Below are 20,284 nucleotides of genomic sequence, written 5' to 3'. Positions count from 1 at the left end.
TAGGTTCTGAGACGATTGGTGTCCAGGCCCTCTTGACGGCTTCAGTTCCAAGTTCGAGTGCTTCGTTCACATCTTGACTCATCGCCTTGGATACAGCGAGAAGCGGCGTCAAAACCATAATACCGAAACTCAGCACAGCGGCGGTTTTGCTCTCAAAAAGCCCCAACTCTCAAATTAGGATCGCTCCTGTCTTCCTCGAGCCATCCTGGAATGTTCAAGTGCTTATTGCTGGTACTAGACTGTTCAGACCCATCGGTATCTTCCTGGATAAGATCTTGGGAATAATCAAAATTGGCCCGATCATAATAACTCTATACATACCTGGTTGTGCATCAGGACCAGGCAAACCAGACTCCGAGGAGTATCTGGGTCGCGTATCCACTTGCCGGGGTCCCACTGAACCATGCAGAAATACTAATCTTACGTCAATCGAGTATTCATAGATTGTGTCACGAAACTCGCGCGGTAAGTCGAACAAAGGAAAGTCGGAGACTTTTAACTTCAATAACAAGGTACTCGTTTCTAAGAACCTTTACACTTCTAAATGTGCGGCAGCTTTCTTACATGCGGTTAGCGATTGATCCGTCGGCATTTCGAGTGACGCGACCAGTTTGTATATGTTTGCAGTGCTCGAACGGAGATCACACAGTGATATCGGGTGCTGTAGCATCAAGAGTTTGAAAGAGGCTGATGTAGGGTTTACAAGAGGGGGCTGGCGTTATCGCGACGCGCCAGGACCCGCGTCAGCAGCGCCTGTGGGGCCGGGCCAATGACGCCAGAACCTAGCAGATTGCGACAACACCGAATCATTTACCAATGCTAAAACGAATATGCGGTGTAAGTTTATTTCTGTTTAATTTATTGAAGATCACAATAAAGCAGTGGAACAGTTAATCTGAAGTGAATGTTTGGCATTAAAGTAGGTAAGCTAGCCATAACCCAGCAGCCGACGCGTCCAGCGAGCGGCACCTGTGATCACGTAGCCTTACATACGCAATAACTAAGTTCGAGGGGTATATCGTTCAACAGTGATTCGTTAATCGAATCACAACATCATACATCAAGCGTCTGGACATCAGCCGCTTAGATCTTCTCTTGAGTAAGGCTAGCACGCCTTTCCTGGTTGATGCTCTGGCGCCTCTCGACATCAGCAGCCTGTTCCTCCGTACCAAGGTGACCAGTGGGCAGCAGGTTGAGCGCGTCTTCCTGCTTGTCCATGGTGCGGTAGGCGAAGTGGAAGGCGATACCGGTGACGAAAGAGATGATGGCCACACTGCCGTAGTTCCAGACGATGTGGGGGTCAGCGGTAAGAGGAGTGAAAGCCTGGGCAAGGGCAGCGGAGAAGGCAGTGGTGAAGAGCTGCACAGACTGGACGAGCGACCTCATGTTCTTGGGCGCCTTGGTGAAAGCGTACTCGAGGGTAGTGACGGAAGCGAAGATTTCGGAAATGGCAATCAGAACATAGACACCAGTGACAGCCCAGACGGAAATGTCAGTCTTGTAGTCAGGGTCGTGAGTCTGGTAGTAACCGGAGGTCTTGTAGATGTAGTGTTGGAGAACCGCAGCCCAGACCATGGCGAAGGCTCCGAGGATGAAACCAGCAGTGATCTTCTTGATGGGTGTGAAGCGGATACCACGCTTGCGAAGCATGGGGTAGACGAGAGAGTCCATGATAGGCACCTAAAAACGATTAGTCAAAGTTTCCTAGAGCTTTGTTTCCAGCAGCACTCACAATAATGATAATGGCGATGGGGTCGAGGTTGGAGAGAATGTCGTTGGGAACACCACCGAGGTGCATGGTTGCGCACATTTGGGTCAAGTTAGAGTCCATCTGACGGTATGCAAGCCAGAAGATAGGGACCCAGAAGAAGACAGAGCAGGCGGCGAAACCACGGGCAACTTCATCAACCCAGGCGTCATCGAAGTTGTACCACTTTGGCGCAGCGCTACCGAGAACGGAAGGCTTGACAGCGGTCCACATGTTACCATCGTTCCAGTTCTTGTATGTCCTGACAGGGTTGATGCTCATTCCACGTCCAAGAGCCTTGAAAAGAAGCTTGAAAGCTGGGCCCATGACGTTACCGCTCGGGGGACGGAGGATGTAGAATTTCTTGCAGAAGACAAGTACGGGGAGGGCAACGATGAACATGACGGTGGGGATCAGGTAGGCGAGCCAGAAACCAACATATCGCTCAGCGTAAACCATGCTGATTTGACCAACAAGAGCACCGATGTTGATGAAGAAGTAGAACCAGTTGTAAATACGAGTGACAGTGACGGCGGGGTCGACAATGACACGCTCAGTGCCGCGAGTCTCAACACGCATCTTCTCCTGGGGAACCTGCTCGGCGATAAGAGGGGCAATGTTGGGCTTGAAAGTTCCAGTTCCGAGACCCATGATGATGAGTCCAAGAATGAAGACACCGAGGGAGGTGTTTGAGTTTTTGATGACTGATGGAGCAGCTGAGGCGACTAGGATCAAGTGACCAATTTCAGCAACCAAGACTGAGTACAGAATAGTCTTGAAGCGACCGAGATAGGTGTCGGCAATCCAGGCTCCGAAGAGGGGGCAGACGTAGACCCAGAAGGCGTTGAAGGTAGTTAGAGAGAAGGCGACCTGCTTGCCCATGTTGAGAGCACCGGGCGACTCTTCACCACCAGGGTCGCTAGAGGCTCCGGTGGGTGTGGTGAGGGGCTTGGCGATGAAGTTGGAGTACACAGCAACGGTTCCGTAGTAACTCATGCGCTCAACAAGCTCGACGAAAGCAATAGTGAAGATCTTCCATGGGATCCTGGCGGGCACACGACGAAGCGTGGCAAGCTCTTCCTCAGTGGGGAAGTCATCAGCCTCGTCGACGTAGCTGTCCTGAAGCGTGGCCTTGCCCTCGGAGTGGAGGAAGGCTGGCGCAGCAGTAGTGTGAAGCTCGGGGTGCTTGCGCGTGGGGTCGCCAGAAGCGTCAATGAGAGCGGGGTCCAAGCCGACAGCTTGCTGCGGGCGGTGTTAGCAAGGATAGATTGCTGTTTGAATGCATTATCACTTACGACTTCAGCAGCGTCACTGATAGGCATGGTGGGCGTACGTTCACCTGTATGGATTGACAGAGGTGGACCGTGGTTGACTCACTGACACAGCAGCCGAGAGATGATTTATGGGATGCGGTGAGGAGAAGAGAGACCCTGGCGAGCAAAACAGAGTGGGTGGTGGTGCATTTAATTTGAGCACGCGAATCACGGGTCCAGCGTCGTGCTCTACAGCTTCAGGCCCGATAAGGAAGGCGCGCACACCTGCACAGGGATAGGCACCGTATCGACTCCTTCACGATAGTCGTCCCATCAGCAAACGCATCGCCACCGCGGCTGTTGTCCCCAGAAGGGCATTCGGGGCGTGCGCGATAGGTGCTGCACGATGCTCTTTTCGCACCGCACCGCCGAGGCGTCCTGGACTACTCAAGCCTCGCCAAGTTGCTAACCACCACTGGCAAGCAGCGACACAAGCAGAGCTTGCCTGTACCAAGATAACAATTCGCTGTGGCGCCCAGGTCGCATTTCATCGACTAACCTCCTGCCTAAAACGGTCGACTATCACTACCCCGCGACCACCCCCAAGGAATGCCCAGGCGCACTATTGTAGCGCCTCCAACGACAATTTGCCCTACTAGGGACCCAGCCATTGATCTCCCATGGCGGTATCAGTGCCCTTGCTCTTTTCGCCCGCAAACGCGGTTATTTGCGGGTAATAGCGTCGACATGCGTGTTCTAGAAGACGATTGCAGCGAGTGATTCGAGAGAGACATCGCGAGAGACGTCGAGGGAGCATGCAGGCCAGACCGAGACGTTCACACCAACAACCATGCTGTGGGGCCGCCTGCAGACAGTCAAGATAAAGGCTGGAAGCTTAGGATACGGACAGGGCCCTAGCCAATCGCGCCATGGAGCCAAGACCTTTTCCGGACGCTACGATTCGTTCCTGCGACGGCCATCCCTCCCAGGGCCCCTCCTTGAGGCGGGTCTCCGAATGTTCTCTGCGTCGCCCAAGACCTGGGCGACGGACCTTGATCGTATTTTTGTCCACGGTGATTGCGTGCTCAGGGGACTGCGACATCACGACACCGGCTACCGGCATCACGAAACCCAAGCGACCGACAAGTCAGACAAGCCTCGGCCAACGGGCAAGAAGACGCCGTGGCAGCGGTTGAGGCTTCGTGCCCAGCCTCGGTGGCATGACAGGGCTTACCCAACCCTTCCTTCGAGATACGGTCGCTGTGGTGTGTGACAGCCATGCGGCGCGGTCTGGCGCTGTCGCGCTTATCCTCGATGGCCATGGTCAGATGCGCGGTCCTTTTTCGCAATATGAGCGTCACGACGGTGATGAGGTTGATAGGGCGGAAGACGAGGATTGGCGGAATCCAGGATCGGCATTTCGCTTACATTAAGCTTGATGAAGGCGTCCACTGCCTCGGCAGGCGCGATGCCGCACGTGAGCAGCTACTCTACACGTTTACGGCTGGGGTTTATTGAAACGCCTAGTCCGTCCATATGCACGGCTGAACCGCAGCTGCATCTTGTTGTGTTGGTCCAAAGCTTGTCTGCCATCGCTCTCACCGTGCGACGCCGCCTGGGTATGCTTGTCCCTGACAAGCCCGCGGAACCATGTTGTATATCATCTTGCATCACCTTTACGTTGAGTTGTCGAGGCCTCTCATGCTATTTCCACGGCCCTCCAACCTGGCGTAGAGGCGGGTCTAACCGCAAAATGGTCAGCACCGTATAACGACTACAGTGGGACGCCTTACAATAGCAGAAAGCCCATTTACTGACCACGGCCGTTCACCGTCAGCTCGGGTAGTACGGGCGCATGTCAAAGCACTGAGTATGGCCAAGGCCGTAGTGAGGTAACAGAAGTTCGCACCTTCCCAACGCTGTGGTAGCTACCGCCCAATCCCGCCCCATCTGACCCCGCTGCATGTCTCCCCATCTGTTCTCAAACTCGACAATCTCCGCCACCAGCACCGGTCCTTCGTATAACATGCACCGTCCTACAGCACACGGAACGCCTAATGACAGTTGGTAATTCACACGTAACGCCAAGTACATCGATAGACATGATCAGCCCAGGCACATGCCAATGAGCACATGGGCTACGACCATCGTTACGTCGCTGTATCGATGGTGTTAATCACTCAAGCCAGAGACACGCTACTCCAGTTTTTCGCGAGCAAATTCACAGGCTAATTGACCAGGCCAGACCCTTAAATCAGTAAACGTCATTCTAGACAGTCAGAATATCTCATACAACCATTCCCTTCTCTTGCAATGCCCTCAACCTCTCGGGCGTAACAACACTCAACGCCGTCGCCCCACCGATAACTATTCCTAGCAGCAACACTACAAATAAATACATCGGATCCACTCCGTTGCTGCTTCCCCTCACCCCCTTCTCCGCTCCCGGCGCATACGGCCCCACCATCTTCTTCAACGGCTTAACTCCGTGTTTCTGCGCATACTCATACCCCCGTCTCATACCCGGCAGCCCATCAATACTCAACTGACTCTTCCACGCCCAGTAGTAGTCTATGCTCTCCTTCTCATCTCCTTTCTTGGCCTTTTCTTCCTTCTTCCTAAAATGCTCGTTCAAAATGTCGCGGTGGCCAACAAAGTCGTAGTACGGGACTGAGAAGCCGCAACTTGTGCCGCATTGGTGCACATCAACTATGATGATGCTACGAGAACCCGGTATAGTTTCAACTTTGTGGTCTGAGACAAAGGCTGAGTACTCTGCCGTGCCGTTTTCGAGAGGGCGCCCGGTGCCCCATATGCGGACGATCTTGGGGGGACCAGTAAAGGCCATAAACTGTGGGGGGACTGTCAATACAAGTCTCTAGTATTCCCAGCTTATCTCGCATGGCGCTAAATCAGTCTCGGGGGTGGAGATGACTTACCATGACGCAGATCCTCCCATTTCCTGGTTCGTGAAGATGCGCGTGTGTCTCCACCCCACTCCCTGTAAGATCCATATACCAGAATGTCCGCTCATCTAGGATGCCAAAGTTCTGACCTCCTTTAGGTGAGATGTTTATGTGGCCTTCGCCTGACAACGGCGCTGAGCCCACCCAGAGCATTTGCTGTTCTTTGATCCATGGCACTAGACTATTGGGAATGGTTTCGTAGAAGACGCCCATTTTGGTACGGTATGTTTGTTGTTTCCAGGTTGGGGGACTGAGACGACGGACGGCCGTTTCTTCGCGCTGAAGGCTCGACGGGTTATCGGGGTAACCGGTATCGATATGGTTGTTGATGATACTGTTCGTGGCAATATGAAAGGTAACAAACAGACGCCAGAAGACGCAACTCCTGGGACAAAAAAAAAGGTTTCACCAACGATCTTCTAGTCAAATGTCTTGAGACCAGATGCAAATTTCTAACTCACATATGATTCACAGCTCGTCAAATGCTCAACCGTACGACGGTACCACCGGCTATGGGTCCGCGGCCGGGTACTGTCGTGCGTAAGCCTGCCTTATCCCTAAGCTTCACTTTCTTTGGCACTGACCAACTTCTCGTTTGTTGAAACCTGTTGATTTTAACGGCGTATGTTCCGTAAGTAGTGATGTACAAAAACACAAGTTCCGAATGATCTGGCTAGTGGATAGCGGCAGCGGGGTATGCGATTGGGGTAAGCCGAGGATGTGGGTCAAGGGTCTGATATGCCGTGATTGGTTCAACAGAAAGTACTGATTGATAATTAAGGTGTCGCAAAGGAGATATGAGGGAAGGGTATGCACATGTGCTTCATATGTCACACGTGCAACACGCCCATCAAGAGACACAATCATTGTGTACTCATCAGACAGCACATATATTTACACAAGATACCAGGCCAGACACCAGCATTCAAGCCTCGAGATAACCTCCTGCTCTTCTACTACACATTGAAGTCTGGGCTCTCATTTCTTCGGAAGCTCTCGAAACACCTCCTTGAAGATCTTCTTGCTGTTATACAGATTCACCAGCCTTAGACGCTCATTGTCCAGATGCGCGCTATCACTTGCCTGGCCGCACGGTAGATGCGCGGCTGGAGCGTTGAATTCCTTCTCCAGGAACCTGATACTGGGAATAGAGCCACCCTCCCGAATATAGAGAGGCTTACGAGACACTCCTTCGCCCCGAGCGTTGTCAGGTGTCGAAGTGCCAGACGACAGAACAGGTCCTGAGAGAGCTGGGTCTGATGAGTTTGCCAGAGTATTCGATGTCGCAGGCGCAGGTTTGTCTTTAGTAGCAGGCGTTGGAAGTTCAGCATTCGCTTGCGACAGTGGCGAGAAATAGTCTGGTGACTTGACTGTAGATATACTCTCTCGCCTCTGTCCGAGTGTTGGACCCCATACTGACATAATGGCGCGCTCAAGCGTCTGGAAAATCTCGTTGTTGAAATCACCAAGCCACGGCTCAGCTTGGTGATCTATTGTTACCTTGAGTTGGTTTTTGGAATCTAGCTCTTCGAACTCTGATTGCAAAAAGGACTTCAGACTCTCTGCTACGTTGCCTGCTTCTTGATTTGGCACCAGCCGTATGGAGAGTGCGGCCTTGGCAAGACGCGGAATAATAGTCGAGTTATCAGGACCAGAAGTTTGGAAGCGATGAATGGTGAGCGAAGCTTCTCGCCATCTCCGCATCAGTGACTGTGCTAGTTCTTCAGCATCGCCAAGGTCTGGGTTACTGCGTAGTAGCGTCCTGGTGATCTCTGTGTACAGCTCTTTCTCATCGTCTGTTAATGGCAGAATGGGATCATAGAAGCCTGGTATTTGGACTTTGCCATGACGCGCAGTCAATCGCGAAAGCAGCATGACAAGATCTTTGAGGGGCTCGTCCAGCAGAGCACTTCCATCCACACCACTGTGCAAGTCGGGATGCTTACTTTCAATCTGCACGGTGGCGTGTATGACTCCTCGAAGTCCGTATGTCAGGCACGGTACGTGATCGTCGAGCCAGTAGCTGTTAGCCAGCAGGATCCAATCAACATCACCAATGAGATCCTTCCTGGATTGCACAGCCTTCTCGAACCCGCGAGAGCCACTTTCCTCCTCACCTTCAATCAGAAAGATGATGTCGGAGTCCAAGCTCTGCTCATTGGCGAGCTCATGGGCCGCGTAGATGGCAGCCATGATCGGTCCTTTGTTGTCAGAAGCGCCCCGACCATACAAGTAGCCTCCTTCTCCAGTCAGCGCGAAGGGGTCGTGTTTCCACTTGCGGTGCTCGTTTTCTGCAGGGATAACATCGTAGTGCCCATAAAACAGAATCTTCTTACGCGAGGCCGCTGTAGCCGGATTACCGCGAAACTTGGCAAATACAATTGGGTTGTACTCGCTTGTATTGATCATCTCGGTCACAGCGCCAAAATTGTGGAAAACGGAGCGCAAGTAAGACGCCCCTCTACGGCAGTCAGCGCGATATTTGGGCAGCGATGATACGGTCCGAAAAGAAACGAACTGGCTCAGGGACTCCACCATGAGATCTGCACTACGCATTAGTTGGGCTAATCAAAGTTTCGAACGTGTACACACCATTGTTACTTCTGCGTGAGACGGCATTGGGTTCCGCACAATCTCTGACTTCCCAGATAACCACTGTATTATCGTTGCCGCCCGTAACGAGAGTGGGTTTGTCATTGTAGCGGGTAAAAGCGGAAGCGAGAATCAAGCCGTCGTGTGCTTTGAAGGACGTGATGCTTTCGTAGTGCTCGTTGAATTTCTATCAATATTAGTCATATCCCTGACAAAGTGGCCGCAAACACCCACCTGCATGACACCTGTTTTACCACCAGCGTAGAGAACACCGGCACCCAGCGTCAAAGTATGCACGTCGCCAGTAGTCGCTTTCAGACTTCTCACTAGTTGTCGGGTCTCCAGGTCCCATACGTTGACCTCGCCGTCGAAGCGTCCACTGTACAGGAAGGAACCTTCTCGGGCGAGGGAGAGTATAGATTCACCTTCTTCTCTCCCATCTTCCAGTGTGTAGATGCTTGTTATAGCACCACGCTGCGCAGGGTCTATCCGCCATAGCAAGATACGTCCGTCTCCTCCACCAGAAACCAGAACCTCTTCAGATGGCGCCTCTGGTAGTATCCCCGTTCCCAAGAGCATGCAGTGCACGTATCCATAGTGGGCGAATTGGCAAATATCATGGCTGTCAATTTGTAGTTCCTGTCCGCCCACTGCGTCCCGTGGCCGTGTGTCCGCCCCGCTAGGTTTTGGGGTCTGCGCGCCGCCAGGTCCAAGAGAGTCGAAGAACTTATTCTTCCGTTCGGCAGGATGTGAAGAAAGACTCGGAGCCGGTCGAGTGTCTTTCTCTTTCAGATCGTACCACTGCCATTGTCAGCGCATGCGCCTTTCCGTCAGGCTTGTCTCATACTTGTATGCTTGTGTTCTGGGCTCCTAGGTAAACAGTGCGATGGTGGGATGAGTATGCGACGCAGAAGATGTCTCCAATGTCATATGGTGACCAGAGAGCGTATAGGTGTCTGAACGTCGACGTGCACCAGACCTGCTGACTTAGCACATACCATGTCCAGCGCTCCAGACGCTCTTACATTGACGATTGGATCGGCTGCGCTCGAGAACAGCCACTTGCGGTCATGCGACAAGCACAAGCCGAGCACGCTGCCCTTGTGCGCATGTATGACGCTGCGTCGGTCGTAGGTATCGAGGCTGTACACCTGCACGTCATAAGTCTAGAGCCTCGAGAGCTCGCTTAGACACGTACTAGGATCTCTCCTCCCTGAGTACCGGCGAAGATGTACTGTGACGATACTGCCAACGCGAGGATCGATTTGTCGTGCTTCATACGATGCGAGAGCGCAGGCGTTGGGTTCGCATCGGGGGCAGGTCTGTCTGCACCCCGCGTCTCCATGATGCTATCATACTGCGGAGGCGCTGCTGTTGGCATGGTCAGCCTGGCTCGCGTTGTGTATTTGGTGTGTCTGCATGGTCGCGTGTGAGGCTTTCGCGATTTGGTGTGGGAGCGAGCGATGACGGAAGAATCAGGGTCCAGTCACCCAAATGGCGCCGGCTGCGGGGCCAGGTGCATCGCCCAACTCGACGTACCTTTGACTTCTACGACACGCCTGTCTTCCTGTGATGTAAGCGTTCCAGACAAGTTGCACATGGTCCTTCGTTCTGCTGAGCTGCAGCCTGCGATGAGATGAAAAGGAAACAACACAGAAGACGAGAGACAAGTTGGATCGTGGTTTACCGTGTGCGAAAGAGAAAGCCGTTCATCGGCCTCGTCTACATCGTTCAGTGTAGAGTTCGAGGACGTCTCGTCGTCGCTCCATGATCTCTCAGGCGAGCTCGAGCCTTGGTGCTCGCACATAGTAACAAGCTCACCGCTTCTACATGGCGAGCGATGTCGCTGCAATGACGCCATTTCTGAGGGTGAGTATGTCTTACAGTAAGCTGAGATGGGGGTTATCATAGCTGCTTTCTTTTTCTCGATTGTTGCAGCAGTACAGTAAGTCACAGCAAGCGCATAAGGATGCCAACATATGTGTGTGCACCAGCGTGCAGTGACTGCACAGTCGGTGTATGCACCTATCCTACCCTTGGCACCGCGCTGTCAATCATGCAGTCGCTACTCCAGTCCGCGAGCATTGAATCAAGAGTCCAAGTTGACCGTTCGTGGACCCGAAGACGTGGTCGCGCTACAAAGAGCGACTTGCGACGTTGAAGCTACTCATTCACATGACGCTGTCTGCATGGCGTCGAATCGCTCTACGCCTAGGCTAAGGAGACTTAGGACAGCCTCACGGGAACTTGCATATTAGGGGGCGGGAGTGGAAGGCTCGTATCGCATGCAGGTAGAAGACTTTGAGACAAGATCGTCGGTGTGCATTCTGGAACACTCTCGCTGCCAACTTGAAAATTGCGAAGCGCGGCCGGGGATTGGATAGGAGAAAGGGAAATCGGCGAGCAGCGATGTGTAATTCAGAACTCAACAGTTGCCTGGATCGACTGCCCCTAACTAGTCGTCGAAATCCCTCACCAGGGCGTACCTTACTGTCCGCGTGGAAAACGTGGGAAAAGTGGGTAGAGAAAAAGGAGCGTGGATGACGCTGGAAACCCAGACTATAGCCACACCGAAGGCGATGCAGTCGAGGCTGCTAAACCTCCGACAACCGAAAATGACGCGGCTTTGCGTGATGTTTGTCCAACCAAGATGCCATCTTGAGCAACTTCAGCTTGATGTTGGCGGGCTTTTCGAGTCTCGATCACCTCCCCCACGCTGAGGCGCACCGCCACAGGCACTCGCCACAGCACACACAGCCACGGCTCGCGCGGTAAGGGTAACATTCCCAGCTGAAGCCTGTTCCTAGGGTCGATCATGCCAACTGGACAATGATTGACAATCTCGATTCTAGACACATCAGAATGAGATTTGGGCAGCAATACTCGGGTTACCGCTGCCAGATGGCATGCATCGTTGCATCAGCACGCGTGAGAACTGAGGCTGCAGCAAATTAGTTGTCCACTCAGCAGCGACACGTTCACGATGGCTGCAGTAATAAAGCATGAATGTGATCCGCACCAATGACATGCAAAGCCGGGTGCTCTAAGAGGCAGCGTCTCGCTGCCCGCATAGCCGGCGCCATGGAAGCGCCTCCAGTTACATGGCGACACGCGCTTCAACTATACCAGGAGTGTACTGGTTGAGGCTTCACGACGCAGCCCACGAACCAGGGCAGGACGTCACAGAGGTTACTGGCGAAGTATGCGGGCAGTCTCGTGAATGGCTTTGCTGCAGGTCGCTTCGGCCACTCTGATCGCTCCCCGCGTCCCACCACCATGACGGCTGCGTGTCTCAGTCGGTAGAAATCGCCTCACTCCGCGCGTAGTGTTCCGACAATAACGCCGGTCAGAACTGACTCTGAAATCCCTTATAGTCCCAGCCAGACCTGCGACGACTTTGATGATCCAGGTGGGACCTTGTGGAGTTGCGCCAGCTGCCGTTTCCGCGAGCATTGATACATGCTCACCGCCGCCTTTTAGGCCCAGGACACAAGTACCATTCTCACCGCAACCCCTACTCCCGTCACACAAAACCCCTCTTGCCGCGCGCTGTGCAGCTGCTGCAGGAACACAACGTCGCATACGTCAGAATGGCCGTCGGACTCGGAGAGACTATTACTGTGATTAACAAGAGTGGGAAGGTAGTGAGCAGTGTGAGTTGCCCGCCCGCATGCCCGCCCACCCGATAAGCTGGCTAGCCCCCCGATAAGCCTCGTACTCGTTACTGACTACCCGCCCCCAGAGCAAGCACATTGTCAACGTCTTCAAGGAGGCCAAGGCCGCCTACCGTGAGCGCAAAGCTGAAATCAAGGCTGAGCGCGATGCCGTCGTGAAGGAGAGGGAGGTCGCCAAGAAGGCCCTCCGCGCTGCCGGCGAAGACGACGATGCCCGCTCCCAGGTCTCGCACCGCTCCAAGGCTTCCAAAGCCCACACCCACCGCAAGCATGACCGGCCGACCATGGAGCGCGGCTACAGCGACAGCTTCTATGCCAACGACAGCCCGCGGAGCAGCAAACACCGCCTCGAAAATGACCTCGGCGGACACGATGCGCACAACAAGGAGACTGCGAGGAGGAACTCCGACCAGGCCGTCCAGCGTTCGTCCCAAAGCAAGTCGCGATCCAAGTCAGTCGACATGGACCTTTGCTACGGTGACGTGCCCCCGCCCCTGCCCGAAAAGAAGTACGACGACCTCGAGCTCAAAGAGAAGGCTTCCAAGATCGAGATGCTCCTAGACGAGGCCAACTGCCTCCAACATACCGCCACCGCCATGATCGAGAACCTGCAAAAGAACCCCGAGGCCCTTGCCGCCGTATCCCTCACACTCGCCGAGATCAGTGCCATCGTGGGCAAGATGGGTCCCGGTGTGCTCACGGCGCTCAAGGGCAGCTTCCCCGCCGTAGCTGCTCTACTCCTCAGCCCACAGTTCATGATCGCTGGAGGTGTCGCTGTCGGTGTCACCATCGTCGCGCTCGGTGGATACAAGATCATCAAGAAGATGCAGGCACAGCCTGCGGTCGAAGAACCAATGCCTGCCGCGCCTCAAATGCCTTTGCCTGTCCGTGCCGCCACCATGCCGCTGCCCATCGAAGATTCCAACAACGAGCTCGACGAGCTGGAGCCTCAGGAACTAAGTCGTGTGGAGAAGTGGCGTCGTGGCATCGCAGACGTCGAGGCCAACAGCTCCGGCACCAGCGTCGACGGCGAGTTCATCACACCCGAGGCATCACGCACCCTTGTCGCAGCTGGCGTTCTTGATGAAGATGACCTCAAGTCCCGTCGCAGCACCAGATCCAAGAGGACCAGCGACTCAAAACACAGGGAGCACAAGTCGCATCGTGCACCAAAGTCTGACTTCAGCGTCAAGACAAGCAAGACCTCCGACAGCAAACGTCATTCTAGCAAGGAAAAGTCCAGCAAGGAAAAGGTCCCCTCCAGCAAAGTCGCTCCCAGCGTCTCAAGCAAATCCGGCAAAGAAAGCAGCAAGTCCAAGAAGAAGGAAAAAGAGCCTTCAGGCCTGAAGATGTTGTTCCGCGCTCACACCGTTGCCGTTTAGTTGCCCTTTACCGCTATATCTCCTTGTCATCATCATAGCGTTTGGCGTTTCCTTCATCATCGCACATCAGCATTTAGCGTTGCTTTACTCTCGTCACGTTTATACCATTTAGACGACATTACATGGGCATATCAAGATCCCGTCGTTGGCCGCTTGCTGCTTTGGAGTCCTTTTGGGTCGTTTGGCGCATGGCGAAAGTTATGGGTCATGATTATCGCGCAGTACTACGAACCTTTTACGCTGTTTTATGTAACGCATACGTATCAATTACAAACTTACGGACTCACGAAAGAGAATTAATTCTTACCTTACCTCTACCACAATCACCCTTACCACGATCGCCCTCTACACTCCTATCCCTCGTCCCTTCCACGTCCCCACCCGTCGCACCATCAGTCTAGCATACCAGCACACGACTCTTCCACTGCTTTCCCCAGCCTCCCGAATAACCTGACTCTCTCCCTGACCGTAATTCGTTCTTTCCACGTATACTTACGATGCATGGTGATAGGGGAGCTATCCTAAAACAGCGGTGACTAATTGAGGAGGCTGGTCAAGGACGACGTAGCCTGCAAGAGTTAAAGAGGTGGCTGGGTACACGTACGACCAAGAGGCTGTGTACGCAATGAAGTGGCGACGCACAGAGTAGCAAGATGGAGAAGAAAAGGCGGTATGACGATGCTCATGTCTGCGAAGCTTTGACATTAAACGAGGTACGTGATGCCTACCCAATACGAATAGTTCCACTGACAATAGGATTCTCTTCACTGATGCGCTTGAGACATGGCAAGTCTCTGCAGTCGACATGCTTATCTTGATGGATTCCGATTAGTGATCAATTGTACTATTTGCACGATCCCAATTTGGTGCCCCGCAGTCCACTCTTCTTGCGATTGCTATTCGAGGCCAGTCCATACGTGCGTAAGGCTATAGCTCACGATTCCACCTCCGCCTGCACATCAGAGCTCATTGTTTTGACACTCTTCTATCTCGCCATCTCTACATTGTATACTACCCACGTCTCTAAACATACGCGCAATGGAAGCTCGATACAAGCATGGCGGTGGCGACTTCATAGCTACACGCCACTCTACGAGTTACGACTACATATCGCCTTTGAAACTGAACCTGACAGGCAAACACGTCTTGGTCACCGGCGCAGCATGGGAAGACGGTGTTGGGTATGCCACAGCTACGGCGTTTGCGCGCGCAGGAGCAGCAGTAATCGCAGTGGCTGATCTCCATGGAGTGTCGGACGAGTTGGCCTCCAGATTGAAGGAAGTCGCAAAGCAAGCTGGACACGCTGAGCCTACGGTAGTGTGTTGCACGGTCGACATATCGAAACTAGACAGCGTGCAGGCCATGCACGAGACTGTTTCGAAGATTTTCGATGGGCGTCTAGACATCGTCGTAAACAACGCAGCCCACATGGAACCATACGTGTCATTCCTTGAGACCGATCCAGACGTATACTGGCGATCCTATGAGGTCAACGTCCGCGGCCTCTTCAACATGTCCCGCGTCTTCCTCCCCTTACAACTATCAACACAAACCAATCATAACGGCCTCTGCACAATAATTAATGTATCCTCCTCTGGCGCGCTGACTGCTCGTCCCGGAAGCGGAAGTTACCGCAGCTCCAAACTCGCCATCCTCCGCTGGACAGAAACCCTACAACTGGAATACGCTGATAGAGGTCTTCTGGCGATCTGTGTGAATCCAGGTGCGATCAAGACCAAGATCACAGAGACGGCGCCTGAGGAGGTGAGAAATCGGTTTCCGGATCGGCCCGAGGTTGCGGGCGATACAATTGTTTGGTTGGGGGCGGAGAGGAGGGAGTGGTTGGCGGGGAGGTATGTGAGTTGTACGTGGGACATGGAGGAGCTTGTGAAGAAGAAGGATGAGATTGTTGAGGAAGACAAATTGAAGATGAGGATGGCCTTTTAACCGTACTGATGCATCAGGTCTCCTGCAATAGAGAGTAGAATTGGGTATTATGTGTCTTCTTCCATCTCTTGCGCCCACGCAATATGCAGATTTTGTATGATATCATCGCACGTATCTGGACATTGGTCTTCGTTTCGATGGATGTATCTGTCAATCTTTCGACATGTATGATAGTGATACAGGAGGCTCGATGCATCGATGGTGTAATGATGACATAACCATCCTGAGCCCCTTTTGACTGAGTGTCGTATCTCAGTCTCACCCGGGGTATAACTCAACACGGCCTGTTACCCAGCCTTCGCTTTCTCGTCAACCACTACCGTCGCTTCGCACTCTCCGGGCTCATTCGCTTCGCGTTCTCCTGCCGCCGTTGTCTTCCTGTCAAGCTATACGGATCGTTAGCACAAGCTCTTTCCCTCATCAGCGACAATACTCACCCATCTGACCACGAACGCGAATCCGATAAACACGAATACCACCACGATCATGGTGATACTGCCCTTCTTCCAATATGGTACATCTGTTGCCGGGTACATAACAATACCCCACCACGTGTACAAAATCTGTCCACCGAGATTCATCGTATACAGCGTCACACTCCTGACAGCATCGTCACCCGCTCTCTGGCAGATTGTAGTCGCCCATCCGTATAGAACAGGATTCACGATAAAACTCGTGCCACTGATGTAGTGCGCTGTAAAGATTCCTGCATCTGGAAGGTCTCGCACTAGCAGAAGCGACGCCGTAACGAGTTGCATCGCTCCGGCGAAAACGACCATGGGCAAACGATGGCCAGTACGGTCGATGAATGTTCCAGCAACAACCTGAGAGACGATTGCAACAGCCTGGATACCAAGAGGGTAAGTGTTGATCGCAGACTGAGAGAAGCGAGCTTTGTTATGCTTGAGCCAGAGGAGAAACATGCCCTGGAAGGCGAAGGCTTCTGTCATGGCACAAATGACCGAGAAGGCCGTGAGGACATATCTGGAACAAAATCAATTCCGTAAATTGGCGTGACTGTAGGGCTACTTACATGGTTGGTGTCAAGAGAAGACGCTTAGCAAGGCTCTTGATCTCGATACTGTGGGTATTCGCCGTTTTCGGTGGCAGGCGAGCAATGGCGAGCTGCCTTTCTTGCTGGTTAATATAGGTAACTCTTGTCGACTCTGGAAGATCGGGGAATGTGAACTGCGATCATTGTTAAACCCGGAACTCGATGTGGTCCATCAATACAACGTACGAAGCCGAAAAGACCGACTGGTATTCCCATTAGGCCATCTAAGCAGTGTTTGTCAGTAACGCCTGCGATCATGGTACATTGACACACATACCAATAAGGAATACCCATTGCCAACCTTTCAAGCCACCTCTACCTTCCATGGTCTTATGCATGGCTGTCATCATTATACCTGCGAACATGCTCCCAACCTGTCCAACCGCTGTGAAGATGGCGGTTCGTTTGGCGATCTCGGAAGGCTTGCTGTGGACTATCTTGAGCCTCATTTCCAGGGAGGTGGGCTTCACTTAACTTACTACCATGAACCCAACACATATATTGTACCGCTGTACAAACTGGCTTCCATCAAGCCCTGGAAGAAGCGTACTGCGCAAAGCTGTTTGTATGTTTTGCACGCCGCCGAACACATAGTCAGGCCGGACCAGAGGAGGAGAGTGAGAGGGAGCCAGATGCTAGGGCGGACCTTCTGGATGATAAGCCCATGGGGAATTTGGCCAACAACCATGCTGAAAAGTTGTTAGTTAGGAGCAGTATGGCGGACTAGTGCATTGGTACGGACCCGGCAGTGAATATCGACAGCAGAATGCTGTACTGATTGCCTTGCAGATTGACATCTTCCCGCAAACCAGCGACGTAGGCATTGGCGAAAGCTTGACGATCTGCTTCGCATTAGCATACGATATTCTCATTAGGAACTTGAAGTCAGATTTACCGAGGTAGTTGAAGAAGTAGCATGCACAGCAATACACCTGGTGAACATACTCAGATACTATAAATCATCGATCCTTGAAGACGACTGACCATGATGAAGATGTCTAATCACGTGGAGGTCAGCATGGAGGCGTTATGGTGGGGATGACTATGCTGGTACCAAGCTTCATAACGAGTTTCCTCTCCATTGCCTTCGTCGCATCACCGGTACCACCAGTCTTCAGCCCTTCATGTTGGCATTAGCAATGGGACAAATATGCGATTCATCGAATGCGGATCTCTCACATCCTAAAGCACCCATCTTTGCTTGGGTGTGTTAGCAGATCAGATAAAGGGACGATTATCAGATTGATTAGCTTGTACCAATCGCTTACTCTTATTACATCTGATACTGGGTACGACACGCGAGGGGCCAGGCCTAGCCTCGGAGCTGGCGCATTGACTACGAAGATTCTTCGCGCTTGGTGATCGACCGAGCATCGGCCCGTTGCTAAAGTGCCATAGAGCCTTGGCCTTACCATATAATTCGAGGACTTTAGCCAGAAGTCTACACTGGCGTTTCCAATCTGCTGACTTTCTAGTCATAACCCATGTCTACCGCCTTTGCTTACTTGCGGTCTTGAGCGAAAGCGGGAATACCAAGAGGTTCGCCGGAGAGTTCTTGACCAACTTATCGGTAATCTGGTACGAAAGCAGTATGATGTACATGCTGTTGAAGTAAAACGGCCGCAGTATGCGCGACGGAGACGAGTACTGCTCTCTTAACACATTGGTGGATGTTTTCTAATACTGCTTACTCTTCAGCCGGAGGATTTGTCCTGTACAACAGCAACTCCGGTCGCGCACAACGACATTTGATCACCTTCTAGAAATTCGTTTGCCTCCAAAGGGGTGTTGGGGCTGGTATGATATGGTTACGAAGAGCCTGACCGAAACTCACCCGACTCAAGAAGTTGTCTTCGTCACAAGTAATCTCTTACGACCTTGCCTGTATTTCTCATCTCAGGACCATGAGAGGCTCTCGGGCGAACACGTACTTCGAAGCAAAGTGAACAGGTTTCCTGGGTTACTTTACCTGCTCAATACACGCATAAGAAGTTCAATATCCGCAAACACGTCTTCAGCGTCTCCTCTACCCGGAGTCAGCCCTCACCTAAGAGTGAGCATCGAAAAGCCGGCATCTACTCCCAAATCGGTCCCTCCCGTCTCTATCGCATCCAATGTTCCACAACGCCACGTCGTACTCAACCCTGCTTCATCACTACTATCCATTACACGATGTCTCATCTCGCCATGGGCGATCGCAGACCCCCGAGCCAGATAAAGCGGAGGTTGTTAGTACGGGGAATAGTCTGAGCTGTAGTGTGGGCTGTAGTGTGGGCTGTAGTATGAACCATATGAATCTTCATCAGATGCGGAACGGCCGCGGCCGTACCTGTCGTCATGGCCGTCGTCACGCCTTGAACCATAGTCATCATCGTAGCCGTCATCGTAGTCGTCATCGTGCCTAGAGCTATACCTATCACCATAGTTGTCGCCCCTGGAACCGTGCCTTTCAGCGTATTCACGGTCGCGCGTGGGGTTGTAACGACGCGGAGAGTGTGGCCTCGATACTACAGATTCATTTCGGTTGCGCGGAGCGATCCGAGCAGGCGAGCGGGATCGATGGTCTCTTGAACGAACGTGGCCGCGTCTTTCATCATAATCGGGTTCACGCCTGTCGCGATACCGATTCGGAGAATATGGCCTAGATGCCACAAAGCTTCTCCGACTATGCGGAGCGAACCGATCAGGCGAGCGAGACCGATAGCTAGGCGGCGACGTCTGTCCAGATAGGCAAGCAGGTCTAGATTCGCGGCGATCTAAACCTTGAGTAGACGGCTCTTGGGAGCCTTTCTTTTGGAAGCCCATCCTCCCTTTGACGTTTATATTCTGCTGTCCGCTTCCACTGTTCACATTTTGATTGTAAACTGGCGCCATCGTTCGCAAATGCGTACGACCATGTGGGTCTCTCAAGGTCTGACTGTAACCATTAGGTCTGTCATCACCAGCCGTCTTGTTCTTGATGCCATTCGAAACATTAGACTTCTGCAGTCCGCTGCCTCGTTTCTCATTGTGCTCAGATTCGAAAGGGATCTCATACTCGGGTGGTGCGGCAGTAGGAGTATAAGACGACGGAACCTCGAAATCGCCAATGACTTTAATGTTCTGCTGGCCGGATCCGCTGTTCACATTTTGATTGTAGATTGGCGCGCTGTTCGTAAGAAAGTTGGTGGCGGAGGGATTTTCGAGTGTCTGAGAACCAGCCTTTGCGTTTGTGGAATTCTGGACGTTGGCGTTACCACCTATCACACGTTGAGGACCGTCCTTCTGATCTACACGCGCAGAGGATACAGGTATAGGATGAATAGGCTGACGCTGTCGTCTTTCTGATGGATCGAACGCTGGTGATGAGCGAGGCGATAGCTTTCCGCCGCGCAGAACCAACTCTCTGCCTTCAACTTCATCATCCCCATCAAGACGCTGTAGCGGGACTTCACTTGAGGTACGCGTCGCAGTCGAAGTGCGCATCAGACTCATTACAGCTGGCGTATCTGTGTCGTGTTGGTCTAAGTTGACTGTTTAGATTTGAGATGAGTTGATACAGCGTGGTTGGGTAGCTCGCAGGAGCGGCCAGAAGAGTCTTTATCCTCCATAGCTAGAACTGTGACTCTCACAGAAAGACTTTCACTGTCTTTCATTTTCTCAATCGTTTGTTCACCAAACACCGATAGT

At 52.7% G+C, this 20,284-nt stretch overlaps 7 protein-coding genes across 7 annotated transcripts; 2 read left to right on the top strand and 5 right to left on the bottom strand.

The window, feature by feature from the left end:
• Positions 1-1,083: 1,083 nt before the first annotated feature.
• J4E82_006839 (uncharacterized protein) lies at positions 1,084-3,346 on the bottom strand (the record flags this gene model as incomplete). The annotated part of the gene is made up of 4 exons (XM_051733090.1): positions 1,084-1,680; positions 1,733-2,989; positions 3,125-3,285; positions 3,343-3,346. The coding sequence occupies 4 exons, from the start codon at positions 3,344-3,346 to the stop codon at positions 1,084-1,086; spliced, it is 2,019 nt and encodes a 672-aa protein (XP_051587127.1).
• Positions 3,347-5,287: 1,941 nt separating this feature from the next.
• J4E82_006838 (uncharacterized protein) lies at positions 5,288-6,179 on the bottom strand (the record flags this gene model as incomplete). Its single annotated transcript, XM_051733089.1, has 2 exons — positions 5,288-5,851; positions 5,940-6,179. The coding sequence occupies 2 exons, from the start codon at positions 6,177-6,179 to the stop codon at positions 5,288-5,290; spliced, it is 804 nt and encodes a 267-aa protein (XP_051587126.1).
• Positions 6,180-6,944: 765 nt separating this feature from the next.
• On the bottom strand, positions 6,945-10,158 carry J4E82_006837 (uncharacterized protein; the record flags this gene model as incomplete). The annotated part of the gene is made up of 7 exons (XM_051733088.1): positions 6,945-8,509; positions 8,559-8,745; positions 8,793-9,359; positions 9,406-9,537; positions 9,584-9,709; positions 9,757-9,929; positions 10,098-10,158. The coding sequence occupies 7 exons, from the start codon at positions 10,156-10,158 to the stop codon at positions 6,945-6,947; spliced, it is 2,811 nt and encodes a 936-aa protein (XP_051587125.1).
• A 1,990-nt stretch (positions 10,159-12,148) lies between these two features.
• On the top strand, positions 12,149-13,614 carry J4E82_006836 (uncharacterized protein; the record flags this gene model as incomplete). Its single annotated transcript, XM_051733087.1, has 2 exons — positions 12,149-12,211; positions 12,301-13,614. 2 exons carry the CDS (start codon positions 12,149-12,151, stop codon positions 13,612-13,614), a joined length of 1,377 nt encoding a protein of 458 aa, XP_051587124.1.
• A 1,038-nt stretch (positions 13,615-14,652) lies between these two features.
• Positions 14,653-15,561, top strand: J4E82_006835 (uncharacterized protein; the record flags this gene model as incomplete). Its single annotated transcript, XM_051733086.1, has 1 exon — positions 14,653-15,561. The coding sequence occupies one exon, from the start codon at positions 14,653-14,655 to the stop codon at positions 15,559-15,561; it is 909 nt and encodes a 302-aa protein (XP_051587123.1).
• Positions 15,562-15,848: 287 nt separating this feature from the next.
• Positions 15,849-17,810, bottom strand: J4E82_006834 (uncharacterized protein; the record flags this gene model as incomplete). Its single annotated transcript, XM_051733085.1, has 11 exons — positions 15,849-15,947; positions 15,999-16,545; positions 16,595-16,749; positions 16,802-16,839; positions 16,893-17,041; positions 17,095-17,304; positions 17,358-17,457; positions 17,511-17,547; positions 17,600-17,613; positions 17,670-17,735; positions 17,795-17,810. The coding sequence occupies 11 exons, from the start codon at positions 17,808-17,810 to the stop codon at positions 15,849-15,851; spliced, it is 1,431 nt and encodes a 476-aa protein (XP_051587122.1).
• A 1,312-nt stretch (positions 17,811-19,122) lies between these two features.
• On the bottom strand, positions 19,123-20,089 carry J4E82_006833 (uncharacterized protein; the record flags this gene model as incomplete). Its single annotated transcript, XM_051733084.1, has 2 exons — positions 19,123-19,355; positions 19,507-20,089. 2 exons carry the CDS (start codon positions 20,087-20,089, stop codon positions 19,123-19,125), a joined length of 816 nt encoding a protein of 271 aa, XP_051587121.1.
• Positions 20,090-20,284: the final 195 nt, after the last annotated feature.

The sequence above is a fragment of the Alternaria postmessia genome (assembly GCF_024291825.1).
Source record: "Alternaria postmessia strain BMP 2775 chromosome Unknown scaffold_42, whole genome shotgun sequence".
NCBI classification, from domain to species: Eukaryota; Fungi; Ascomycota; class Dothideomycetes; order Pleosporales; family Pleosporaceae; genus Alternaria; species Alternaria postmessia.
The sequence above is the reverse complement of the archived record's forward strand: the minus strand, read 5'-3'. Positions and strand labels throughout refer to the sequence as shown.